Source organism: Rhinolophus ferrumequinum, chromosome 23 (genome assembly GCF_004115265.2).
Source record: "Rhinolophus ferrumequinum isolate MPI-CBG mRhiFer1 chromosome 23, mRhiFer1_v1.p, whole genome shotgun sequence".
NCBI classification, from domain to species: domain Eukaryota; kingdom Metazoa; phylum Chordata; class Mammalia; order Chiroptera; family Rhinolophidae; genus Rhinolophus; species Rhinolophus ferrumequinum.
This window is the reverse complement of record NC_046306.1, coordinates 24,024,888-24,044,627: the sequence shown is the minus strand read 5'-3', so window position 1 is coordinate 24,044,627 and position 19,740 is coordinate 24,024,888. Positions and strand designations below refer to the sequence as shown.

Here is a 19,740-nt window from a genome sequence, read left to right as displayed (position 1 = left end):
ACAGTCTACACTCCACATGAACACAAGGTGATTACCACTGAAGAACGAACTGTAAAGTCTGATCCAGAGTTTAGAGGCAGGACAGGCCACATGACGGGGACAACCAGGGAGGCTTCCTGGAAGAGGAGCTCAGAAGACTTGGCTAGGTGGAGTGGGGGCAGGGGGGAGACATACTGGAAGCAACAGCACCAGGCAAAGGTATGAAGGTGTGAAGCGGGTGTGAGTGGAGAGGATTCCAGTCTGGCTGGGGTAGAGGTGCTCCAGGGACAAGGTTGAAAAGGCCACAGGGGCGGGAGAGGGGTGGGGACCACGGAGGCCTCAATGTCAGGCCTGGGAATTTAGTTCTGACCCTAACCCACCTGATTTGACCCTTTAATAGGGGGCCACTGAAGACTTTGAGCAAGGTTATGCCCAATGAAAGGTACTTTTTGGTGGTTGGAACAGGGTGAAGTCAGGGGAGTGGCTAGAACACCACGGAATGGAAAGAGAGCCCCGCGTAGGTGGGGTTCGGGGACCTGGGACCTGGTCCCAGGTCTATGCTGATGTGCTATGACCACAGCAAGTCCTTTTCCTTCTTCTCTTAAAGGCCCTTTCAGAACATGGCTGAATGAATTGTGGTCTCTGTGTGTGTATGTGGGGGGATGTCACTTGGTTCTGTCAGGGTGTCTGTTTTATACTTTTCTTTGGCCTTCAAGACCTGTCACCATGGTTTACCTCATGTTCCAGGACCATGTGGCTCAGCCCTGGCGTGTGTCCACACCTCAGCTTCAAGTGGCATTTGTCTCACAGAAGAGAAAACGTGACCTTGGCGCCACTTTCCAGCTGTGTAACACGGAGGGACTCTCCTCTCACGCCTGCTTCACAGGGATGAAAGGAGCCACGGAGATGCTGCCTTGAAAGCACCTGACGCAGTATCTGTTGCTCGGTGGGCAAAGTGCTCAATTAGTGGCAACTGCCTTTCTTGCCATTACTGTTCCTGTTATGTTTCCTGTTATCCCCTCCCATGGGGCCGGACACCAGCTGGGCCCCTGGTCAGGATGTGGTGCCCAAAGCTAGTGCAACTCCACCCAGGCTTGTCCTGGGGACGGTGACTTGGGCCTGCCTGGCCTGCTGAGCAGCCCTGACACTCACCCCACCCTGTGAGTGGGGCGCCCTGTGTCATTCGGAAGGGACTTCCCAGCACGTGGTCCCAGTCTCTTCCCAGGCACCATGTGTGACAGTCACCTCTGTACAACCGAACCTACCAGGACCTAAATTAAATCCCTCCCCCTTTTCTGTTTAATTTTATATGATTATTTTTTGGGCTCAGTAGTACAAATTTTTCAAAATGTAAAAGGCACTAAAATGTGTGCTATTAAAAAAAAAAAAAAGTCCCCTCCCACCCAGCACACAACCCTTCAGTTCCCCTTACTGGGGACAACCAATCTGAATTCCTTTTTAAAACAATTAAATTTAATTTGCTCTCCCCTTACAAAAATCATAAGCATTCAAAGCAAAACAAAACAACACCCCCACCTTGGAATACATCCAAAAGCACAAGCCAAAAACCCTACCCGTAATCCCACCATCCAGATTTCAGCATTTTAGTATATGCCCTCCCAGACTGTTTTCAATACATACCCACTTTTCAAACAACGAAAACAAAACACAGTATCACAATGTTGATTTCTCAGTACCTTGCCAGTGTCTCAGGGCCACTTCCTTATGGCTTCTTCCTTAAATGACTCTGATAGCTGTGCTGATATTCCAGACACTTATTTAACCACACCTGTGATGGGCATTTGGGATTCTAGATTTCCCTATTATCAGCAACATGGTGGTGGGCCCTGGGACCTCACTGCCTACCTATTTATTTTCTTGTAACGAATTCCTAGAAGAGAAAATGCTGGGTCACAATTTTTAAGACTGTGGAAATTCAAAAAACTGCCCTCATGTTCAGGACTGGCGTCTGATCCAAGTATGATTTCCTCAACACCAAGACAGCTTAGTTCAAACTCAACAGCTACCGCGCCTCCACATTTAGACTAAGCCAAAAGTCCTCCTCTGGGCCTGGTGACCTGCTGTTTACCCAGCCACAGAGAACTACCTGGGCCTGTCCCAGTCCTGGGTGAGTCAGCTGATCAGGGAGCGGGCACCACCCTTCCCAGAGCAGGAACTCAGCTGGGACAAGGGCCACCACCTTCCAGGGAGGGAAACAGACTCTCTCAGCAGTGGCAGGAGAAGGACGTGCAGCAGCTCTAGCCTGCAGGTAAGATCCGGGGCCCCCATATGGGCTGGGCTGCGATGAGAGAGACTTGCTCTCCCCCTGTCTCCCCCTCCTGGGACTTCCCAGGCAGTTTCCTTTCAAGGTGCTTCACTCTGGGAGTGATGTGTAAACTGGGGTTCCTCTTCTGACCCCAGCCCTGGGCCAGGTTTGAGGGATGAGAGGTTATTTATTCAGACGATGGCCCCAGGCTCCTTCTGACTGCCTCTGAGGGTGCTCAAGGAGATGGGACCCACCTTTCTTTGCTCCTTGAAAGGCCAGGCAAAAAGCCAATTTTCACAAGGAACTGAGAGTGCCAGTCTGCTACTTCTCTGCCTGAAGCTGTTTCTATCAACAACTTCCCTACCACGCAAGGAAAACGTGCTGGGGAACTGGGTTGGTGGCTTAACCTCTTTAAGAACTGGTTTCCTCATTTGGAGACTGGAAATATCCCCCGTCAGGAGAACTGAATGAGAGAATGGAGATAAGGGGCCAGGATGTGCCCTCCACACAGCTGAGTCCCAGAAACAGTGCTTAGAACAAGGCTCATGTGCCAGGCGGGCACTGCACTGGCTGCTTTATGTGCAGGGGCCCAAACTAATAACTATCCTTACACCGCCATCACTTCCCACCTGGACTCCCTGCATCCACGCTGGCTCCTCTAGTCTATGCTCCAAACATTAGCCAGAGGGAGCCTGTTAAAATGAAAGTTGGACCACATCACTCTGGTGCTCAAGTCTCTGGTGGTTCCCATCTCACTGGAGTAAATGTGAAGTCGTTGCTGTGACCCACAGCCCTCCAGGATCTGGCCCCTCTCACTACTTCCCCAACCTCCTCTCCTGCTACTTTCCCTCTGAAACACCGACTTCAGTCGCACTGGTCAGATGTTCCCTAAACGCAGCACTCCCACCTCAGGGCTGCTGCAGTGGCTCTGCCCTCAGACTGAATGCTCTTCCCTACCCTTTAGGCTTTTACTTGTCACCCCTCACCCCCCAGCAGTGAGGCTCTCTGGACCTCCCCAAGCTCTCTGGCCTACATCTTCCCTTATCTTTTTCCCCATCACTTCCCACCATCTAACACAGCATACACACTTATTTATCCAGCTAGAAAGCAACATTCCTCAAGGGCAGATTGGGGAAGAGGAACAGGACTTTACTGGGGAAGTGTGTATTTCCAGGACTTTTACCAAGTCAAGTTGTTGTGCTTTCAGTCTTAGTTGTAGAGGGCGCAGCTCAGCTCCAGGTCCAGTTGCCGTTGTTAGTTGCAGGGGGCGCAGCCCACCATCCCTTGCGGGAGTCGAACCGGCAACCTTGTGGTTGAGAGCCCACTGGCCCATATGGGAATCGAACCGGCAGCCTTTGGCGTTAGGAGCACGGAGCTCCAACCGCCTGAGCCACCAGGCCAGCCCCAGTTCACTGCCTTATTACTGGTACCCCTTATTACTGGTACCTAGAACAGTACTGGGACTTAGGCACTCAGTAAATGTACTGAACGAACAACAGCTAAACAACAGCTAATGATTACTGCATGGCTTTTATGTGGCCTTTATGTGCTAGGTACGGTGCTAAGTGCTTTCCACACATAGCTTTTCTGTTTTTAATATAAATTTTATTGGGGAATATTGGGGAACAGTGTTTCTCCAGAACCCATCAGCTCCAAATCATTGTCCTTCAATCTAGTTGTGGAGGGCGCAGCTCAGCTCCAAGTCCAGTTGCCATTTTCAATCTTTAGTTGCAGGGGGCGCAGCCCACTATCCCTTGTGGGAAGTGAACCGGCAACCTTGTGGTTGAGAGCTCGCACTCTAACCAACTGAGCCATCTGGCTGCCCCTCCAGAAGCTCAGCGGCAGCTTGTTGTCTTCAATCTAGTTGTGGAGGGCGCAGCTCACTGGCCCATGTGGGAATCGAACCAGCAACCCTGTTGTTCAGAGCTCACACTCTAACCAACTGAGCCATCCGGCCGCCCCTATAGCTTATCTCTTTTAAAGAATCTTTTACTCTCCGCAATAACTCTGTGATGCAAGTATTGTTATCTATATTACAAAAGAAGAAATGATATTCAAAAGGGACTTGTCCATGCTTGCTCTCACAAGTCAGAGGCAGCAATCTGAACCCGGTCCTCCCTGCTTCCCTCCAAGGTCCTTGCTCCTGCCATTTCTCCTGGGCCTGGATTCGGGGGTGTCTGCATTCCTGAAGAAGTCCACAGCTTTTCTCCAGCAGGCAGTACACGCTGGGAGGAGGTGGTGGATATGTACTGGTGGCCTAGCAACAGCCTCTTTCTTTCCGACTCACCATTTCCCTGGGCTAATTTGGCCTTCCAGGAGCTATTCCTCTGACAGTCTAACCTACGCATCCCTCCCGCACAGTCTTCTGAAGGATGGATGAGTTGTCCACAGGAACAAGTGGGAGTCCCCTAGTTTCAGCTCTTTGGAACAAAGTGTTCCAGAGGAGTGTTCTCATTCCAAGTCCAAAGATGGGGACTGACAACCCCGCTTCAGCCCTGCTGATCTTTGAGGACCTGATTGCTGGCTTGGGTATTGTTATTGCTCATAATATCAAAAAGTACAGAAGTTGAGGGAGGAAAATTCTGGAAAATGCAGTGGGTGAGGAAAATTTCTCTGGGAGAGATGGGTTAGATGGGTTCTTTTCCTTTCAGAGGCAAATTGCAGGAATCCATCAGCACCAAACTGAGAAAACTCTTGAGCACTCTTCCATCGTCAGATTGTAGGAGGTAGCCTTTCAATCTGCTTCATTAACCCAGTGATTTTTCTCCTTTTCTAGGCCCAGGGTTTTTTTTTCCAAAGGACTTTTTTGGGCTTTCTTTTCCCTGTATCTGCTTTTCCACTCCCTTAAAAACAGTACCTAGATGCCTGCTGGGTGCAGGCACTGGGCTCAGCACTGAGGATTCAGACATCAGAGACATTCCTGACCAGAGAGGGAAACAGGGAAAGAAATACAGCACAGTGGAAATCCAACCCAGGAAATGCCAAAGGTCTTGATCACAGTAGGTGCTTATTCAGCATTAGTGGAATGAATGAAGAGGTGAATATGAGATTCTGTGGTCTAGAGAAGGGAGGCTGTGGGAGTGGGGATTGGGGGGAAAACTTAGAACTGGAGCTCACCAGATGAATAAGGAGGGGAAAGGTGTGAATAGCATTCAAGATAAAGGGAATAGCTCCTGTAAAAGCAGGGAGTCATGAACAAGCTGGGTGAGTTTTAGGATCAGAAAGGAGTCTGGAACGAATGAAATTGAGGGTGAGTGTGGAAGAGTGAGGAGACCTGACTAGAGAGGTACCAGGAGTCAGGTCATGGAGATTTGTATGCAAAGTTGAAGTTTGAGATTTATTCTGAGGGCAGCAGCTGGGTATGACTTCAAGAGCAGATGAAGATAACTCCCAGATTTCTGGTTCTGACCATGGGGACTTGGTGCAGCTGCTGTTACAGGGGCAGCAAAGCTGGGGGGAAACGAGTTCAAGAGGCAGTAAAGATCTAGAAGGCAGCTGGACTCTTAGGCCCGGGCCTCCCTATCTCTGGAATAACGTATTCCATTGCTACCTTTCTGAACCTTCATACTTCACGGTCCACTCAGGGTCTCCTTTCTTCCTCCAGGAGGCCTTCCTGGTTGCCCTAGCCTTTTGTCCTGCACCCCACCCCATAGGCCCAACTGCCTGAATCCCTTCTACAAAGCAGTGGGTCCAATTTTGCTGTGGGAAGTGATCTGCGCAGCCAAGCACAAGTCCCCTACCCCGGGCAGCAGGGGCTCAAATCATTCAGTTACACGGTGGGATCTCAGGGTCAATCTGCGTGGAGTGCGGCAGGGAGGGCACGTGCAGCGCAGCACCCGGGTCAGAAGTCAGGGCCAGGCAAGAAATCGGTTAGAGCGGGAGGAACGCTGACATCACAAAGGGTAGGAAATAGGGGGTTGAAGACGCTTCCGTAGGGAGCAAGGGAAGGCTTCCTTTCAGTTCGAGCAACAGGGGGCGGGGAGCGCAGGAGTGTTGACTTTGCTTTCCTCCCCTCCCACAGCTGCCTTAGTACCGCGGTCGGCTCAATCGCATCCTCCTTCTTCGGAGGCTGTAAATGGCCCTCGGAAGTCGGGAGCGTGGGGAGGCCAAGGGACACTCGCCCCTTTAAAGCTCGATTTGACCCGCGCAGGCTGCAGCCCGAGAAAGAGGGGATGCGGAGCCTGACCGAGCCTTCCTACCCTTACTCTGCGCTTTACCTGATCCCTTGTGGATGACGGCGCCACCCACAGGCGCCTGATGAAAGCGAGAGGCCAGGTGGACTAGAGCAACCCACTACGCCAACAACCCATGTGGCAAGGAATCCGCCATTTTTCACCCCGCAGCCGCGGGGCATCCTGGGAGCCGCCCGGAGCCGAGCGCAGGCCAGAGGGGGTGGGCGCATGCGCTCAAGACGCCGCAGCGCGCCCTAGCGGCCCGGCGGGGGGTCTCTGCGCAGTCGCCTCGGCCTATAGCACCACGGAGAGGTCGGGTCCCGCTGGGTTCCGAGCGACGGGTGGGTCGGAGTGGGAGTCGTTTGCAAATCATTGAACGGTGTGACAGATTGGGAAACTGAGGCCTTGGGTGAAGAACAGGCCCTAGGGGCCGTTGGAGCTTTCTCCGGTGCCCCAGTGCCTGGAGTTTGTGCTCGGCGGCTTCCAGTTCACAAAGCGGGCATTGAAGCTGAGGGTGAGGGCAGGTTCCCTTGGGTAAAAATCAGTATGATGCCCTGTCTTTATTACAAAGGAGAAATGAGGGCAATGAACATAATTTATAATAAGAGAATATGCATTTCACTATGTAAAAGCTCAGACTGGATCACACCCGATCTTGCTTGTACCTAATTTAAAACGAGTAAGTTTGGATTTAATAGAACGTTCAACTGAATTTTGCCAACAATTTATATTTGACATCTTAAGTCAAAGGCTAAATGTATTTGTATACAGATGTGAAATCACTGTGACAGCTACAAATGCAAACACACATGGGTGTGTTCTGGTGACTCACCTATGGTGACAAAGATTGACAATGATTTTACAAAATGCTAAAACAAAGTATAACTTCGCTCAATTAATCTGGTATATGCATTTCTGGATAATAATAAATTGTATATTAAAACCGGGGGAAAGCTCGTATAAGACAACTTATAAACCAGTGTTTTGCCTACGTGAAGCTTGGTAGGACATTGGAAAGCTGTGCAGGACAGAGGACAGTTTGTTGCGGTGAACTAATCTGTGCATTAGGAGAGGTCCTGATCTTCGTGCTTCCCAAAGGCTAATTGTGTTTCCCCAGTCTTGTGACACCCAAAAATGCCCACACAAATTTCTACTCTGTTCCTTGGAAAACCACTGATCTATTCAGTCAAACAATTTCTGCCAGCATTCATGTGCTGGGCACTTTTAATGCGGAGGCACAATGTGGTGAACAGGAAACAGCCCCTGCCCTTCTGAGGTTGGGTCCCATATGAGTAAATACCCAGATATTAATCATATGAGAAATAGCTTGACAATAGGGGCGGTAAAAGTCAAAGACCCAGCCTACTAGCAGGGGGTCCCATGGCCTTAAAAGACCAACCAGAAGGTAGCATTTGAGCTGAGCCTTGAAAGTGCACCACCCAGGGAAGGATGGTGTGCCAAGCAGAGGGACCAGCATGACTGAAACAGGTCCAGGGTCTCTGGCACACAGTAGGCACTCAAATGTGAATAAATATTAATAGAGAATTGAATGAGACAGAGCATATTTGCTGACAGGGAGCCATTCCCGACCATATCATGAACTGCATTAAGGCAGGGGTATGAATACCTGCTTCCGAATTCTGCTCAGACCCGAAAATTGAGTTGGGATCCAGTGAAGGTGGCAGTGGTGAAAAGGTCGCAGGTACAGAGAAAGGGTTGTGTGGTCCTGGCCTGAGAGTGAGTTCCAGGAAGTGGATCTTCGATTCTGCTCTCCCAGAGGGCAGCTGCTAAAAATAAAAACACTCTGCTGCTTCAGTGTTAGAAAAAGCAGGGCAGGGGTGGCCTCTTATTTTCACATCTGCTGTTCATGTGTGATCCTGGTGGCAGGGCATATTTTTGGCAGATGGTACCTTCTGAGGACTGTCCCAAGATAAAAATCTCCCAGTGTGTGTGCACACAGTGGGGAAGGCCACAGGGAAAGGGGTCCCCCCCAGCTGGTGTAAAGGAAGTCAGAGCCAGTCTCCTCCTGCCCCCTAGGACAATCCCTGTCCTCTTGAGATGATCATTTCTGCCCCAAAGGCCAGGCTAGGGCACGGATCTGGAACTGCCTGCCTCCAGGAGCCAAACAGGTAGTCGAACTCGGCTGGATGGATGCTTCGAGAAATAGAAAAGCACATGCAGCCCCATCTAGGAGGTAGGCTGCAACTCAGCCCTGGCTGAGTGAGTGTTGCCATGCTCTTGCATTGCCAAATATTTTTATTTTTTCAATACAAGTTAGATGTGAAGAATTTTATAGTTCCATATTTTAAAATGTTGGCACTAATTCAAATAAAACCCAGAAGACAAAAAACAAGGCTGTAAGAGGCAAGCAAAACACATTTGGGACCTCTGGGCCTTGTTTCCATCCTAGGAAAGTAGATGTCCTTAAGATATCAGAGCTTTACTTTAAAGGAGAAAAGTGGGAGCCCAGGCTTCTGGTGATATCACTGAGTTAGTGTCCATACTAGGGGTTAGGGAAGGAAATGAGAAGGCCCAGTTTCTGCCCCTTTGGGATGCCCAATCGAACAAGGTAGATTGACAAGTAGAGACAACTACAGAAATAGTGAATAATCAACAAGAATCAGGACATGGGGTAAGGGTGTGGGGGGAGAGCACAAATCAAGGCAGGCTTCCTGAAAGAAGAGTCCTCTGGTCTGCAACTTTAAAATGATTAGGAGTAAAAAAGGTAAAAAGAGTAAGAAGCACAAATTGGTAGTTACAAAATAGTCATGGGTATGTAAAGTATAGCATAAGAAATATAGTCAATAACGTGATAATTATGGACGGTGTCAGATGGGTACTAGATTTAATCGGGGTGATCATAAGTTATGCTCATCTAATCACTAATCAGTGATATGTTTAATCACTAATCAGTGATATGTTGTATACCTGAAACTATAATAATAGAATCCTGTATGTCAACTGGAATTGAAAAATAAAAAATATATATTGAAAAAAAAATGATTAGGAATTAGCTAGGCGGGAAGTGGAAGGGGTGGGAGGAGTATTCCAGAGAGAGAGAATAACACATGCAAAGGTCTGGAGACATGGAAAACCTTGATTAATTCAAGGATCTGAAAGTAGCTTCTTCCTCAAATTTCATCTAAAAGGAAATAAAGCATGATTTGTGAGATAATTCCTTTGAATTTCTTTAGGTACCTTGCTCCAAGGTCCTACTGTTTCTCCCCTGGAATAGTTAGCAGGTGCTTAGTAAATATTCAGGGCTCCCCCAAACCTCCATTTCCTCGTCCCTTAGGAGCAATGCTCTGTTGCGTGTTTAAATTCTGCTACAGTTTGTGTGCCTGTTTTTAAGAATTTCCATTGGTCTTACTTCACCATGGCCAAGATCAAGGCTGGGAATAAGTGGTATACAAGTGGTATATAAGAACTCAAATGCCCAGAGGTGAGGAGAGGTGTGGGGGTGGGGAAGGAATTCTAAAGGGCTTGTTGCCTTTCTGATGTCATATTAAGTCCCCGCCCACTTGACACTGGACGGAATTCTGTGTAGTTGTGGGACGATGCTATGCAAATCCCTCATGTAGGTAGGTCGGTATGCAGCAGGAACTCACTACGCATCTGCTGGATTGAATATGGGTCTCAGGTGGTCAGACCTTGTAAGCCTGTCTGACCTTTGAAACAGGACAGGGAAGGACATGGCCCTTGTCCTGCTTTCCGTGGGCAGCGTGTCCTGGGTGGTCCCCTAGGTCCGGGTTCTAAAGCCCAGAATCAGTTGACTGTGGTGGGATGGAATTCTGCAGGGGTGGAGACCACGGGCTTGGGAACCAAACCGACTTGGGTGAAAATCCCAGCTCCCTCATTTCCAAAATGGGTATAATTATGCCTTGCTGATATCTTTCTCATCCTGAGTGCTGAGCGGCACCTGTGGGTAGGAGGTGGGCATCCGTGCCTCCTCTCACCCCTCTTTACCCTCTGTGCCCTGCAGTGTGTTCTAAGGAGCAGCCATGTCAGCCCTGTACCCATCTCTGGAGGACCTGAAGGTGGACCAGACCATTCAGGTAAGCCACCAGGCACGCGTCAGCCTGGACCCCTGATGGGGCAGCCCAGGGTAACTACGGTAGGCTGGTCTCAGAAGTCGATGGGTGTTGAGACCCCCAGGCATGCAGGGCCTGCTGGCTGGAGCAGGTCCCCAGAGGCCAAGGCAGTGGGATGGCAAAGACCACACAGCTGCAGTCAGGCCTCTCTCGTGCCTGCTGTATTCCAGCGCTTCATGGTGTTTGGCCTGCTCAGCCCCCAGAAGCCCCTTCCTTCCCTCCCACCTTCCACCTCACCTGTTGTCCCAGTGAGTTTTGAGAATTTGGGACTTTTCAACTGAGACCTTAATTGGGAATTGGGCCTCAATGTTCTGACTGCCTCAGGGAGCAAATGGGTCATGCATGACATTTGGTGGGCCGTGGGCCCCAGAAGAACCTCCCCCCAGAAACATGGGCACCTTGTGGGTAAAAGAGGCCACATTTACACACAACCTAGAAGGTTCATGGACAACCCACCTCAGGCATGCCAGGATACGTAATGCCCTGACCCCCAGGCTGTAAGGCTTCTGGGGTGTTCATGCCATAGCTGACCAGCACCCCACACCCCTCCCTAGGCGCAGGCCCGCGTCGCACCCAGGATGCCCTCCCTGCCAGTCCAGGACACAGCTGCCTCCCAGCCTTCAGGTGAGTGAGTGTGGTGGGGGTGGCACCTGACTGAGAGTGACCTCTTCTGGCCATTTCCAAGCGCTGGTCTCTTGCCTGCCTCTGTGCTGTGCACAGTTCATAGTCACCAGAACCCTTTGATGGGGACGTGGAGAAAACTGTGACTCAGTGAGGGCACTGACATCCCTGTGGTGCCGCAGGAGGGGACCAGGATGTCTGTGGTAGCCCCTAGAGTTGTTTGTGGCGGTCCTGGTTCAGGTCCTGGGGCAGCCTACTCTTCCCCTCCTCGCTGGGCACACTTCCCCGGGAGCTGCCCTTGGGTCAGACACCTGCCTCCCTCGGCCTGTGGAGTTCTTAAGAGCAGGGCCTCCTGGCCCCAGCTCCAGCCCTGGACTTGTGCTGGATGTCGGGCTGGTGCCAAATAAGGTCAGTTAATTGAGCACAAAGTGGTACATGGGGGACTCGGTGTCCCAGGCTGCTCCTGGAGGAAGTCACACCCCTGTCCCTCAGACTTCTGAGGCGAGGACCACAACACCAGCGAGTGTCCCTGCCTTCGTCTCCCACAGCCCCCGTGGGATACACTGTATTCTTGGGAATAGACAGCATTTCCAGGCCCTGCTTCTTAATCAGAATGAGCGGCCACATGGAAGCCAGGCAGGTGTGGCTAAACTCATGCCCTTCAGTAACACGTTCTTCTTCCTTCTTCCCTTGCCATCAGTTTTGTACCCAAACCTGGCAGAATTGGAAAATTACATGGGTCTTTCCCTCTCCAGCCAAGAAGTCCAACAGAACCTGCCTCAGATTCTAGAACGTGCCAGTGTAGGTATTCATCTCTTAACTGACGTGGGCACAGATGTTCCTTCCAGCTCTCCCTCCAGCTTGGTCTTGCCGTGGAAACAGACTTGGATCTCCTGTTTCCCCAGCATTCCTGTGGATCTGTTTCTTGATGGCACTTTTCATTTTGAGCCTTCATCAGAAGTGCCGTGGGATTTCCTGGTGTTCCACGGGGCTTGGGGTTGGAGGGCCACGGCCTGCCCTTTGACCTCTGGCTGTAGGCTGCTGGCTGGAGCCTGCAGGATGAGAAGGGAGGACACTAAACCCTGCCTGAGCCTGGGGCTTCTCGTGAAGGGCTTGAGAGCAGCTGTGTGGGCAGGCAGAGCAGAGGGGGGCAGAGCTTGTCACCTAGCTCTGGTCCCCATATGAAACAACATCATTTGATTCCTGCTCTCCACGGCTCAGGGAGCAAAAGGAATCCTGACGCAGAAACATCCACTCCTGCACAGGTGTGCACTTGTAGGCTCAGTCCCCACCCCCATCCCTCTGTGAGCTCCAGCATCTCTGTGGCCATTTCGCAGTGTCTTTGTCTGTCGGCCTCTTGCTGAGCTGGTGAAAATCAATGGCAAAGTGCAACTGGAAATCTTGCCAAGGCTGGAGGACTTCACGAAGTTAGTGGAAGTGACGAGAACTGCCACTGCCACAGACAAAGTCACTGACAAATGAGGATCTCACAGGAGAAAGTCGATTAGGATGAGGACATGTGGGACCCTGAGAAAAGCTGGTGACACTCTGGAGCATTTCTCTAAAATGAGCCCCTTGATACTTATGCTGTAAAGTACAAGCATGAAGCAAAGAAGGTCATGTTTATATACTTTAATCTTAATCTGTTGATTTAATCCCTCTTTGTTCCAATAACTAGGACATAAATACATTTAACCCGAGTTTGACAAAAATGTGACATCTGAATGCATTTTTATAATATTTACAAATTTTAATTGTTTTTTATTCATTTTTAAATAATCGTAGAGTCACAGGAAGTTGCAAAGGTAGTACAGAGAAGGGTGGAGAAGATTGTACCCTTCACCCAGTGGCTACATTTTACATAACAATAGTACAATATCAAAAGCAGGCATTTTCACTGGTACAACATGCCGCTATAGTTCTATGTCATTTGATCACCTGCATGGATGATACGTAACCAGCGCAATCAAGATGCTGTAGTATTTCATCACCACAAAGGTCTCCCACGTGCTGCCCCTTAATAACCATGCCCACTGTCCCCACCATCCCTAACCCCTGGCAACCACTTGTCTGCTTTCCGTCCCTATAACTTTGCCATTTCAGAATGTCATGTAGTGGAATCCTATAGCGCGTGACCTTTTCAGATGAGCTTTTTTTTCATTCAGTGTAATGCCCTGGAGACCCTTCCAGGTTGCCGTGTATGTCAGTCAGTAGTGCATCCGTTTTTATTGCTGAGGAGTATTCCATGGTATGGATGGACCACAGTTTGCTTAACCTGTTGAGGGACATTTTAGTTGTTTCCAGTTTTTGTCTATTACAAATTAATCTATCATGGATATTTGTGTACAGGTTTTTGTACAGACACAAGTTTTCATTTCTCTGGAGTAGATGCCCAAGAGTGCAATTGGTAGGTTATATGATAAATGAATGTTTAAGAGTGTGTAGTGATGTCTCATCATGGTTTTAATTTGCATTTCCCTAATGGCTAGTGATACTACACATCTTTTCATGTATTTATTTACCGTCTGTGTATTCTTTTCAGTAAAATGTTTCTTCATAGCTTTTGCTCAGTTTCTAAATTGATTGTTTTTTTGAAGTTTTGAGAATTCTTTATTCTAAAGTCCTTCATTAGATATGTGGCTTGTAAATATTTTTTTCCCAGTGTGTAGTTTCTCTTTTTATTCTATTCAAGGGGTTTCTTGCAGAGCAAAAGTTTTTAATTTTGATGTTGTCAAATTTATTGATTTTTTTTTCTTTTGTGGGTCATGCTTTGATCTCCTAAGAAATTTTCACCAAGCCCTGGGTCCTGAAGATTTTTTCCATTATTTTCTTCTAAAACCGTTATAGTTTTATGTTTTACATTCAAATTTATGATTGAATTTGAGTTAATTTTTTTATAAGGTGTGAAATTCAGGTCAAGGTTCATATTTTGGCCTGTGGATGTTCAGTTTCTCTCACACCATTTGTTGAAAAGACTGTTCTTTCTGTATTGAACTTCTCTTGCACCTCTGTGAAAAAGCAGTTGTCCCTATTTGTATGAGGCTATTTCTGGATTCTCTAGTCTGTTCCATTGATCCATGTATCCGTCCCTCTGCCAATACCACCCTGTCTTGATTACTGTAGCTATATAATAAGTCTAAAATTTGTTTGAATGTTTCCTCTCACTTTATTCCTTTTGTCGGGATAGTTTTAGCTATTCTAGTTCCTTCGTCTTTTCACATAAAGTTCAGATTAACCTTGCCTATATCTACAAAACATCTTGTAGAGATTTTGATGGAAATTGCATTAAATCTGTATATCAATTTGGGGACATTTGACAGCTTTACTACGTTCTTCCAATCTATGAATACAGAATATCTTTCTATTTAGATCTTCTTTGATACCTTTTGTCAGTGTTTTGTAATATTAAGCATACAATTTCTACACGTTTTGTCTGATTTACACCTAAGTTTTTTTGAGTGGCTGTAAGTGGTATTACATTTTTAATTTCAGTTTCCACGTGTTCATTTTTAGTATATAGAAGTACACTTCATTTTTGGATGTTGATCCTGTATCCTGTGACCTTGGTGAACTTACTTATTAGTAAGTTAGGAGTTTACTTGTAGATTCCTTGAAATTTTCTAGTAGACCCTCATGCCATTGGCAAATAAGGACCATTTCATTTCTTCTTTTCAGATCTGTATGCTTTTTATTTCCTCTTCTTGCCTTATTGCTCTGGCTAGTTTTTCCAGTACTATATTCAATACTTGTGAGAGTTTGGACATCTTCCCTTGTTCTGGGTCTTAGGGAGAAAGCATTCATTTTTACACTTCTAGCTTAATTTTCTTTCAAGACAAAAATCAAATCGAGCCCCTCTTTCCCCTTTGCTCATTATTGCTGTAAAATCTTTCTTCTATTTTTAAGTGACTTTTAAAGGGGTCTGTCCCTGATACCAATTTGCCTTGGAAAATGAGAGCCTCTTTTCTGTATACCCCTCCTTTCCCCATTTTCCTGGTTTTCAGGGGCGTGGACTCTGATGCCCCCTAGTGGTTTCATGAAGCCATGTCCCTTCTCAACCCCAGCAGAAAAGTGTGTGGTCTGGGGATGGGGTGGGCCCCAGGGACCACTCTGTCCTTCTTTCCGCATCCCTACGAGGCCCCAGGGGCCGGCTGACCCCTTACTCCCCTGGTGCCTGCAGACGCCGGTCTCGGACCCTTCGCCAGGCCAGGTGGTGGCGCCGGTGTCGGGGAACAGCGTGGGCACACGGCGTGCCGAGATCAAGCCCGGGGTGCGCGAGATCCACCTGTGCAAGGACGAGCGTGGCAAGACTGGGCTGCGGCTGCGGGCCATCGACAAGGTGGGGCTGGGGGCGGGGCTGGGAGGAGGGACCCCGAGCCGCCGGAGCGCCTTCGGGGCTTTGGCTGCGCCGCCCACCGGCCCGAGAGGGGGCCACGCGAGAATGGAAGGCAGAGCGACTGGGAGCGAGGCCCACCTAACCCCCGAGCCCAGGCTCTTCCTCGCAACCCCCCTCCCCCAAGGCCCCAGGGCTGGCGCTGGGTTGTAGCAGGGACCAGCCACCTGCCCCTCCGTGGGCTCCTGTCGCCGAGAGTTTCTCCCCGCCCCCCTCCAGCTCAGAGGGATCTGGCTGCCAGGCCACTGTGTGTAGACAGTGGAAGTCAGGGCCTTGATGCCGTTGTGAGAGGCCATGCAGTCCAGGGGTTTGGGGTGCAGCCTCCAGGCCCCATTGACTCAGCTGCTCCCTAGCTGTGTGGCCTGGAATGCTTCCTCCCCAGGACAACGGGGTAACCGGAGCACCTGCTAGCAGAGCTGTAGTCCCAGTACCCTGTAGGACCGGGAGGAAAACAACAGCTTGGAGGCGGGACCTGGGCCGTGGTGAAGGGAACTGACCGGACCCTGCCTTTCCCAGGGGCTCTTTGTGCAGCTGGTCCAGGCCAATACCCCTGCGTCCCTCGTGGGGCTGCGCTTTGGGGACCAGATCTTGCAGATTGATGGGCGTGACTGTGCCGGGTGGAGCACAGACAAAGCCCACCGGGCGGTGAAGAAGGCATCGGCGGAGAAGATCGTCATGGTGGTTCGGGACAGGTGAGGAGCCAGCCCCAGGAGACTCCCTGTCCACCCCCAGCCACGTCCCAGGCCCAGCTAACTCCCCTTTCCTGTCAGACCATTCCAGCGGACTGTCACCATGCACAAGGACAGCACGGGCCACGTTGGCTTTGTCATCAAGAAGGGAAAGGTGGTCTCTGTGGTCAAAGGGAGTTCTGCGGCCCGCAACGGGCTCCTCACCAACCACTACGTGTGTGAAGTGAATGGGCAGAATGTCATCGGGCTGAAGGTAGGCTGGTGGCTGGAACTTCTCGGGGGCGGGACTGCTGGGTGGAGGGAGACTCCATGTCTGCGGCAAGGCTGCCGCCCCCACCTGAGCCTCAGGTTCCCCAATCCTAAGGTCACTGTGAGGATTCAACAAGACCAGGTGCATAGAGCTCTGAGCACAGTGCCAGGCACATAGTAAATGCTCAATAAATATTATTTATTTATTGCACGGAGGCCAGAGGTGGGACAGAACGAGCATGTGATGACGTGTGTAAGGACACAGGTGCCCAGGTGGCTACTGGCTGCGTGGATACCTCCCTACTCTGTGTGATGCTTCTCTTTGCATCCTGGATCATGTTTACTAATAGGCGTATTTTAGAAAATTGCTCTTTAGAAATCCATTCCTGACCTATGTTCATTTTTTGAGTGTGTGTGTGTGTAGCGAGTTTTACCTTGGAAAAACAAGCAGGAGCAAGTATTAAAGTGTCGGTGCTGTGAACGTGGACCAAGGGGTGGATGCCTTCAGGGAATGGACCACGGAGGATAAGGAGTCATGTGGCTTTTGGTCTCTGAACAAGTGAAAGTGTTTCTATCCTGACCTGATGTCACCTGGACTGAGAGTATTTCTCAATCCCAGTTGTGATGTAGACGGAGGGTCCTTTCCTTCCTGCAGCCGGGGCTTCGAGTCTCAAGTGGCAGGTCCCCCTATGGCCCCCCCACCCCTTCCCACAGAAGTGTCCTAGGCAGTGGCAATCCCTCCGTAGCTGGCACAGTCTTTTAAGCCATTCTCCACCCCTCACATTCTCACCCATCACCAAGCCATTCTTGTCACATATCTGCTTCCCTGTGCTTGACAGTCTCCGCCACCGTCCCTGGAGCTTGTTCTGGTGGTTCATGAGCATTGTGATTGGGAAGTTCTGTCTAATGTCTGTCTCCTTTCCCTCGGGGATCAGGCCTGACAATCCAAAGGGGACCCACTACACATAAAAAGTTGGGTACACTAATACGAATTCCGAGTAGCCGGTTCTTTCAGATATTAGTGAATTCACTTCTTTCAAAGCACTGCAGTTTTTTGATCTGAACTGTTCTGGAGAGCAGTCACTCTACGTGTGCTGCAGACCCTCTCATCCTCCCTGAGGGCTCACGGCCTCGCTGTGGACTTACCAGTGACCCTGCCAAAGCAGGTGTTGGGAGGTGCTTAGGACTGGCCTTGTCCCTTTTCTGAATGGCCCCAGATAGCTATGCTTCTTGAGATCATTTATCTTTTCAAAGTTGAGCTATTTTCACTCTGTGGCCATCTCTAGTCCTAGCTCGCATATTTTCTCCCATTTATCCTGGAACAACTAAGAAAACACAAACCAAGTTAGAGACACCAGCAAAGTCAAGGTCACCGGTCTCTGAGTAACAGCCCAAGGCTGTCCTGTTGCCATGGTTTAGCTTTTGGACTGTTTGGCACACTTTACTTAGAGACTTTTCGTTTCCTGTGCTCCCCAGGACACAATGGCTTCTGCAGGCCTTTCTCTTTTTATGGGTGAACAAGATATAAGAGGAAGAGGTCCTGTGTGGGCTTGGCTCAGCTTGGCTGGCCGACAGGAGCCCAGCGGTGGTGGGTACGTCTGATGTCCCCCACCATGGCCATTGTCTTCCTGCTTTGGGGCCAGAGCCCGAGTGTGACGGGTCAGGGAGACGTGGGCTTGGTGAGACTCCAGGGCTCTGTGAGGGAAGGAAGGGGAGGAAGGTTTGGGAGGCCCTGTTAGGGTTTGGCCCACAGACAGGCCCTCCAGGTGAGGGTCATTTCATGCTCATTTCACCAAGGAGATGTCCCGGCGGAGGCCCATGTTCTTGCTCAAGCAAGACCTCACCTGGGTGGCTGCCTGGGACCCTGCCGCTGCAATCAGGTCCCTTAGCAGGGACCATGCTGACCTCTCCACAGAGGGGCCTGCAGAGTTGCCTCTGGCCCCCGGGGTGACAGCTCACTCACCTCCTCTCCAGGATAAAGAAGTCACAGAGATTCTGGCCATGGCCGGGAATGTCGTCACCCTGACCGTCATCCCCACTGTGATCTACGAGCACATGGTCAAAAAGTAAGGCTGCTCCTTCCTTCCTTCCTTTCCCCTCACCTCCCACCTCCCTACCGCCCCAGCTTCCTCAAGGCTCATGCAGGGCTCAGCCTAGCCTGCCCTCCCCTCCCCTCCCCTCCCCTCCCCTCCCCTCCCCTCCCCTCCCCTCCCCTCCCCTACCCTCCTCTCCCCTCACCTCCTTTCCCCTGCCCTCCCCTCCCCTCCCCTTTCTTTCTTCCCCTCCCCTCCCCTCCCCCTCTTCTTTCCCCTCCCTTCCCCTTCCTTCCTCTCCCCTCCCCTCCCTTCAGGGTGGCTGGTGGCTTCTGGTGATTTGAAAGTCTTAGAAATAAAAGTTGATGTGCCTACGTGGGATGCACAGGCTGCGGGGGAGTGGGGAAGGCATTGCTGGTTTTGGCCACTGTCGTCGTTGTGATTTCTAGGTTGTCCCCGACTCTGCTCCACCACACCATGGACCACTCCATTCCAGATGTCTGACGCCACTGGACGGCAGCTCTGTCCTCCCCGCCTCCTGTAGGAAAGGGCGTCCTCGACGATGACAGGTTGCCGAGGCCTGCTGCCTCGGGGTGGGGATGTCTTGACGGGGGCATATTCCAAGTGGGGTGACGTCAGATCACGTCGCCTGTCGTTTATAACACAGGCCTCCTCGGTGCCTCAGACTCTTCACTGGACTAAGGCGGGGGCAGGGCCTACAGGCAGCCGGTTCTCTGTGCTGGTTTAAATGCTGGACACATAGTCAGGCCGGCTAAACACTTCTTGGAAGTTGCAGCTGGGTCCCTTTCAAGATTTTGTCTCTACCAGAAAAACAGTTCCATGTTTCGCGAGAACAGAAATACATTCTTTGTGAGAATTTTTCTCTTTTTCCTTTACTTGATCTTTGTCACAAACTGTATATATTTATAACCCCACACTCTCTTTTGAATAAAGATTTCATTTTAAATAAAATTCCTTCCTCAAAAGTAATTGAAAATTTCAGAGTTTCAGTCCCATGATTTGCCAGGGCTGGTTTTCTTTTAAGCAAGCGCGAGACCAAGGCCTTTTCTACACGCTGCCTCTGAGAGCAGTGATTTGGCTCTGCCACTGTCACAGGCTGCCTGCCAATCTGGATGACTAGCGTGGGGGGCCAGTATGAGACTCTGGAAGCGGGGGCCCTGGCTTTGGAGCACCCCTGCTCAATGGCCACAGACTGCTTCTATATGTGCAGAATGGGCCTGAGAACTACC

General features: G+C 50.2%; 1 protein-coding gene across 1 annotated transcript; it reads left to right on the top strand.

The window, feature by feature from the left end:
* Positions 1-2,145: 2,145 nt before the first annotated feature.
* On the top strand, positions 2,146-19,446 carry SDCBP2 (syndecan binding protein 2). The gene is made up of 9 exons (XM_033095433.1): positions 2,146-2,248; positions 10,400-10,472; positions 11,063-11,132; positions 11,830-11,930; positions 15,307-15,465; positions 16,036-16,211; positions 16,290-16,461; positions 18,432-18,523; positions 18,940-19,446. The coding sequence occupies exons 2-9, from the start codon at positions 10,419-10,421 to the stop codon at positions 18,992-18,994; spliced, it is 879 nt and encodes a 292-aa protein (XP_032951324.1). The 5' UTR covers positions 2,146-2,248; positions 10,400-10,418; the 3' UTR covers positions 18,995-19,446.
* The last annotated feature ends 294 nt before the right edge of the window (positions 19,447-19,740 follow it).